This window comes from Rutidosis leptorrhynchoides, chromosome 8 (genome assembly GCF_046630445.1).
Source record: "Rutidosis leptorrhynchoides isolate AG116_Rl617_1_P2 chromosome 8, CSIRO_AGI_Rlap_v1, whole genome shotgun sequence".
Lineage (NCBI taxonomy): Eukaryota > Viridiplantae > Streptophyta > Magnoliopsida > Asterales > Asteraceae > Rutidosis > Rutidosis leptorrhynchoides.
Genome location: NC_092340.1, coordinates 16,664,687 through 16,671,983, shown reverse-complemented (window position 1 = coordinate 16,671,983; position 7,297 = coordinate 16,664,687). Strand labels below are relative to the sequence as shown.

At 32.9% G+C, this 7,297-nt stretch overlaps 2 protein-coding genes across 2 annotated transcripts; both read left to right on the top strand.

The window, feature by feature from the left end:
- Positions 1–390: 390 nt before the first annotated feature.
- Positions 391–2,553, top strand: LOC139862629 (F-box/LRR-repeat protein 12-like). The gene is made up of 2 exons (XM_071851248.1): positions 391–491; positions 1,281–2,553. The coding sequence occupies exon 2, from the start codon at positions 1,285–1,287 to the stop codon at positions 2,311–2,313; it is 1,029 nt and encodes a 342-aa protein (XP_071707349.1). The 5' UTR covers positions 391–491; positions 1,281–1,284; the 3' UTR covers positions 2,314–2,553.
- Positions 2,554–3,479: 926 nt separating this feature from the next.
- Positions 3,480–6,298, top strand: LOC139863091 (F-box protein At5g07610-like). Its single transcript, XM_071851734.1, has 3 exons — positions 3,480–3,652; positions 4,786–4,834; positions 4,949–6,298. Exon 3 carries the CDS (start codon positions 5,010–5,012, stop codon positions 6,231–6,233), a length of 1,224 nt encoding a protein of 407 aa, XP_071707835.1. The 5' UTR covers positions 3,480–3,652; positions 4,786–4,834; positions 4,949–5,009; the 3' UTR covers positions 6,234–6,298.
- The last annotated feature ends 999 nt before the right edge of the window (positions 6,299–7,297 follow it).

Genomic DNA, 7,297 nt, shown 5'->3' with positions numbered 1-7,297 from the left:
TTGTGGATTGGGTGGTCTTTCATGGGCCTCCGGGTTCGGGGGGACGTATATCGATTGTGCATTAGTGTTTGAATACTTCAATTTCAATTTCAATGTTTGTAGGTTTTAGGTTCGGTCACGAACTTCAGATTATCAGATTTGGTTAATGATGTAATTTGTATCCTCCCGATCTTTATGAACTACTTAAAAGATACATATATTTTAGAAAGAAAAGAAAAGAAAAAGAAGAAGAAGAAGAAAAAGAAAAGGAAACTATCACAGAATGGGCCTCTAGTTGGGCCGAATACTGTGGCAACACACCTTTATTAATCCAAAAGTCAAGAGTGATCATTTTAAAAATGGGCCTGAGATTGGGCTTGCTAGATTCATTTGTAATATATAGCCAAGTACGAATTTTGTAGGTTATTTGTACTTGTAGGTTTCAATCGATCGATAATCCTCATCCTCAAATTCTACGAAACCAGGATTGCGGCGCTTTCAGTCCCGATCGGGTAATCGGCTTAAATTTTTTTGATTATTATAATTATATTAGCGTTCATATTACTCCGTATGTTCTTAAAAATTCTGAAGCTGTGAATACAAAATGAAATTAATCGATAAAATAAAGGAGATATTTCTTTCTTGTAAAAAAATGTGTTTTTTTAAATCTCGATCTGGGTAAGCCTAACGAATTTACATTAGATTCAATTTTTGTTTGATTTGGTTTATATATATATATATATATATATATATATATATATATATATATATATATATATATATATATATATATATATGTATGTGTGTGTGTATGTGTGTGTGTTGATTTTGGAATCTTATTAGACATCTCAACCATAAGTTTATTGTGATTTGATATAGTTGAAATTAGACGAGTCAGGTGATGATCTCTTTCTTATTTTTAATCGTGTGCTTGCAGGATATTTACAATTTGTCGATATAAAACCATTGATATATTACAATTATTTTAAGATCACTTATTGTAAGGGGGTTTTGGCAATATTAGGATAACATTGGAAGTGGGTGCGGTATGGGTTCAATATCTTACAAGATTAAATCTTTTGTTCTTTAACGGGTAAAAGGAAATAACTTAAAGCTTCATACTTTTTTTTTTTTTCAAACGTTTTGTCTATCATGTAAATGTAAAATCAGGGTGTCTAACTGATTTGAACTAACTAAGATAAACACTTATCACTGTTGTTTATAGTTATTGTTGTTTTCCTTTTGATCTATCTACTAAAGTTAAATATATAATATTGATATTGATGGAGAGTTATTTACAGATAAATGGATGTAAGTGACGAGGGAATGTGTATTACACAACTTCCGGATGACCTTCTGAGCCTGATTTATCGGAAACTTATCCGAGTGTGTTATGAAAGCTCTTTTAGCCTAACGTGTCATCGTTTTCTTTATATCGCAATTCTAAATTGTGTATGCTTGGATGTTAAAAGCTCAACCGTGTTACGTAAGTCATACAACCCTAACCCTTGTGATTCGATTGTGCTTGGTAGAAACCTTTATCGTTTTAGGAATTTTGGGTCACCGTTATTTATATCGGTTCTTAAACTCTCATTTATTACCATTACGGACAGCGAATTGGAAACATTAACCAAATATGGTAATAAATTCTTAGTGAGTGTGAGTCTTATTGGTTGCCATCACGTAACAGACACTGGAATTTCGAAACTTAAACAAAATTGTCCTCAACTTCGAGCACTCAAAATATTCGAATGTATTAAAGTTGTTGGAGTAAGATCCGAACAAGGTTTTTCGTCAACTTTGAGTTATTTAGAAGTCGATTCACACGTCCTTTACCCGAATGGATTTTTAAGTGGAGGCGGTCTTGAGTATCTACAAGTTTTTCAGCCTGATAACCTTAATGAGAATCAACGTGGTTTAGCGGCAATTGGTTCAGCGGCAATTGGTTCAGGAATTGCTAAAAATCTTAAAATCCTAACTTTTTGGAAATTTTCATTTGTTATTGACGATTGCATCATCGTGAAAATATCAGAAGGGTGTCCTTATCTTCAAGAGTTGAGCTTCAGATCTTGTAGTGGAATTGGAATCCCTGATTGGGTTTCGATTGGATTGCATTGTCAAAATTTGGTGACACTACATGTGAACGACTCCGAGGACCTTTGCGATAAAGGATTACTCGCTTTGGGTAGTGGGTGCAAATTGTTATCCGTGTTATACATGACGGATTGCCCAAAAGTTTCTTCCGAAGGAAAACAGTGTTTTAAGAAACAGAGAGCAGATGTCAAGATATTAAATAGAATGGGGAGGAAAGGTTTCCCAAGTTGGACAATTTAATGCTGATTGAGGTGATCAAGCTTAAAATAAGATAGTCTACGATGGCTTCCATCTTTTATGTATTGAGCAACCATTCCAGAAAAAAATAAAAAAAATTGAAAGATCCTATTGTTTATGGTGAATTTCATTCTATTTGAAATATATATAATATATATAATATGCTATATGTGATGCCTATTCATTGTTGAACATTGTTACTCCGGTAGCTACCAGCCTACCTGTTTGTATCAAAAAATGTATACTTTACGGAGTTTATTTTATAACTTTTAGAGCACACGATATACAAGACTCTGTTAGCCGAGGTCATGAAATGAGCTGATAAGAGAAATATATTCAAGTTATGTCACTACCAATGTATCAACATCATACGGCTTAATTGTTTAATTTATATATTATTTATTTATCAAAATGATAAAAACAAATAAGTATAATTTACAAAAAAAAAAAAGTATAATTAGTAAATTAATTAATATAATTTATGTATTAAAAATGAATGTCACAAAAAGATAAAATGAAAAGTTTAATTTATCTATTTCATTAATAAGTACTCCGATAATAATAATAATAAAATAATTAATACATTAATAAGAAAATCAGTCAAATTTGACGTTGACATGAACGGGATGGGGTAAGGTACGTGCAAAGTTCAACTAATGGTTTTTCCAACACAATAAAAAAGTACTACGTATAAAGAAAAGCACTCAGTATAAAGTAACATTAATACTGTAACCATTATTCTTTTCCTCTCTCTAACTTCACTTTTACTTCTTATTCTTCCTCTACCCACCTTGCATAAAAATCCTCTGTAACTTTAAAAATAAAAGCTCAAACTTTGCAAATGATCTCCTTTAAATCTGGATGCCCTGTGCGTCTCCCTTGTGCCCCAACCTTAGTGCCGACACTGATGGCAGTGGTGTCACTCAATAAATTTTACACTACTCAATACTATAACTTATCAAAAGCTCGAAAATTTTTCTACTAGATTGTATATCTCACTGGTGATACGTGATACCGGTACTTGGTATATAGATCCGCCCCTGGCGGAGAACATGGCACTATGGCTGGAAACCTAACACAGAATGGGCCTGAAGTTGGGCCGAATACTGGGTCCACATTTTATTAATCCAAAAGTCGAGCTGGAGTGATTCTTTAAATAATGGGCCTGTTGTTGGGCTTGCTAGAGTCCATTTGTATTATAGCCCATGTACGAAACTTGAAATTTAATTGTACGTTTAGGTTTCAACCGACAATCCTCATCCTTAAATTCTACGAAACCAGTTGTGAAACAAATAGTACTTCGTAAGGAGAACTGGATTGCGGCGCTTTCGGTCCCGATCAGGTAATTGACTTAAACAATTTTAATTTTAATTGTAATTATAATTTTATTATATTATAATTGTAATTATAATTGTAATTGTAATTGTAATTGTAATTGTAAATGTAATTGTAATTTTAATTCTAATTGAAATGAAATACTCCGTATATGTTAAACTTTTTCAATCTCGATCTGAGTGAGCCCTAACAAAAAAAGGATGGATTAATGGTAATTACTTCATGACACGTGTTTCAGTTTAATTTGATTTTATTTATTACTACCTCCATTCCATTACAGGTGTCTTCTTATTTTTTGCACACAGTTTTAGGAAATACCACTAACTCTATTTTTCACCCATCAGAAATTTTCTCCTTCCAGAATAACCTCTTCTTATTGATTTAAATCCAAAGTCGACATTTGATATGGGTCAACCAAAAATAGAAAGGTGGACATTTGAATGGGACGGAGTGAGTATTTATTTATATATGTTGATTTGATTTGATATAGTTGACGAGTGATCTTTTCTTATTTTATTCATGTGCTATATTTGCAAATTGTTAATTTAATAAAGCCTTACATAACCCATTAATATATTCCAATTTTTAGATCACTTTTTTGTAAGGGGTCAGGTGTTGGCAAAATTAGGATAACATTGGAAGTGGGTGAGGTATGGGTTCAATATCTTACAAGATTAAATCTTTTGTTCTTTAACGGGTAAAAGGATATTACTTTAAGCTTCATACTTTTTTTTTTTTTTTTTTCATATGTACTGTTGTTTATTTTTAATAAGGATAAGGGTTGCTGCACTCTGCATTAGATTATTAGGATTCTTTTTTTACTCAAATTATATATTTCATCCCATTTTCGAGTGCATAAATAATGGCTGAAGATGTGAAATCTTATCTGGGAGGGATTTGTGCTTCCTGATTATGTATTAAATATATATACAGAGTAGGCTGTTAAAGTGGTCATCTTTTTGGTATTTTATTAAATGAGTCATTAATATAGCGGAAGACTAAGGTTTTTTTTTTTTTTTTAATCCTGAAAATTGTAGTGTGAAGTATAGTATCTGAGTTTCTTTCATTTGTTGGCTTTTCCCCGATTGATTATATATGTTTTGTATATTCACCATCTATTGTTTCAACTGGGATTTGCAGGAGGCACTAAAAGGAAAAGGTGCAATTTTAATTTAATTCATTAAAACAGGTAATCGTTTAAACAAATTAATTATAATTAGCGTTCATATTGTCTTCGTTGTTTAATTAATGCAATGCAATTTAGCTGATTTTTTATTTATTTATTTATTTATATATGATGTAGCAAGCAGAGATCTTGTTTTCACATAGGGCGTTCATATTGTCTTCTTTGTTTAACTAATGCAATGGCTGCCGATCACTCTTTATCGGTTGCCTCCTCTCAGTTGGCGGCTTGGGACAAACTTTCTTCCAGCCAAGACCTTATGATTGAAATCCTAAAAAGATTACCGGTAAGATGTTTACTTCGGTTCAAGTCTGTAAACAAAGTGTGGTACTCTCTAATCACGTGCCACCTAAATCGTAAACCCGATCCTCCTTCCGGTATGTTCCTCCGATCAGTAAAGAAGAAATCGGACTCGGGATATGTTTTTGTTCCGTTTGACGTCAATAGTCCGGTAAAATTCCCTGATTTCACAACTCTCATCCGAAACATCGATCCAGATGCCGACTATATAAAACTTAAGCATTCTTGTAACGGTTTAATGCTTTGTATTACCGAAAATATTAGACATTCTGATTATAAAGCGATTACGGACAAACATTACGTATTCAATCCAACCATCAACCAATTAACTATGGTTCCCGGCTCAGGAAAGTTTGACTTAGGTATGAGCTTAGCTTTTGATCCTTTAAAGTCACCTTATTACAAAATCATATACGTTTCTAGTTTTCTTCGTGGTGATTCATCACGTGATAACGACGGCTATCATTATCAAATACATATGTATTCCTCACAAACTCACACTTGCAAGCTTTCATATAAACATAGAATCGCTAGAAGAAACTCGAATGTTGACTTTAAGAGCGCTGTTTACTGGAACAATGCCATTCATTGGATTGACCGATTTGGGTTTATTGTGTATTTTGATTTGGATCAAGAGATGATTTACGAAATAAAAACACCAGCTTTTGCTTGTTTTGATTTAAAAGACATCTTGAAGTATAGAAGTTATATATTTGAATCTCGGGTTGAGTTACTTCTTGTTGAAATTTATTGTCCTCTCATTACTAAGTTCAAGATTTATGAATTAAAAAGAGATTATTCAGAATGGTTAGTCAAGTACCATGTTGATCTTGAAGAATTTGATGGAACATTATTCCCTGAAAGCATGAAAACATCTCTTAAAGCTAATCATTTCTTTGAGTTTGATGTTTTATCTCTTGTTTTGGGTGTTGAATCCTTCTTGGTGGTGGAAACACCTACGAAAATCCTGAAGTTAAACTTGGATTCCAAGACTTATCACATTCTTCGTGATTATACTTCTCCTCGGATTACACCTTCTCAGGTTCCCTGCTTGTATCAGTGGCCGAATGTTTATCAGTTTGCAATGTCTCTCTACAACTTTTGATTTATAGTTACATTTTTATTTTTATTGATTTTTCTCTCTCATTTTGGTTTATTATTACTATTGCTTGGGTAGTTTGATAATTTACAACATTTGGTTATGAATCATTGCTCATTTAGTTTCATTTCCAGTAAATAGTACGTAGTGTAGCTTTTACGCTCTAGTTTAATACCCTCGAATCCGCGTGATAACAAAAGTAACTTCTTTTTTACCTCACGTAACTAATTTGAATGGTGTAATTAATTGATTTAACAGGGTCACATTTGGCCGCGCGTTGCTGTGTGTTAAGATACTAATGTTTTTCTAGACTAATCTAGAATTAAAAGTGACATTAGATATTAATTATAAGATATTTTAGAAGAAGTTAACTAGAAGGTGATAGAAGGATAGCTAGACAAAAAAATCAGAAAATTCTAGATAAAAATGGAAGTCTCCATTGAAGCCTATAAATAGGCTTGATGCCTTCCAAATTGTATGTACAAAAACACTAAACACAATTTCAAGTAATAAAAACTCACCTTTCAAATTACAAAGTCTTCATATACTTCTTTTACTAATTCATCCCCTCATAACATTAAACTAATATAAACCTAATCATCACATTAAATTAATCTATACCTTTACATTTTCACAAGTGGTATCAAGAGCCGTGTTGGGCGTTGTTCGAATACACCATGACTACCGTTGGTACATACAATATTCCCGTCCCCATCTTTGATGGCGACAACTATGATTTTTGGAGTATCCGAATGAAGACATATTTTCAAGCACAAAGCTTGTGGGATATTGTCGAAGTCGGGTTTACAACTCCAAAGGACGTCGGAACTCTGTCCGCGGAAGAACAAGAAAAATACAACAAAAATATTGTAAGAAATGCTGCTGCTCTTGGGTACATTCAACAAGCCTTGACACCGTCTATCTTTCCACGAATCATGGGAGCTACGACAGTCAAAGAGGCGTGGAAGATCCTTCAAGAAGAATTTCAAGGAAACGTCAAGGTAAGATCCGTCAAACTACTAACTCTAAGACGGGATTTTGAAAATTTAAATATGAAAGAGAGCGAGACC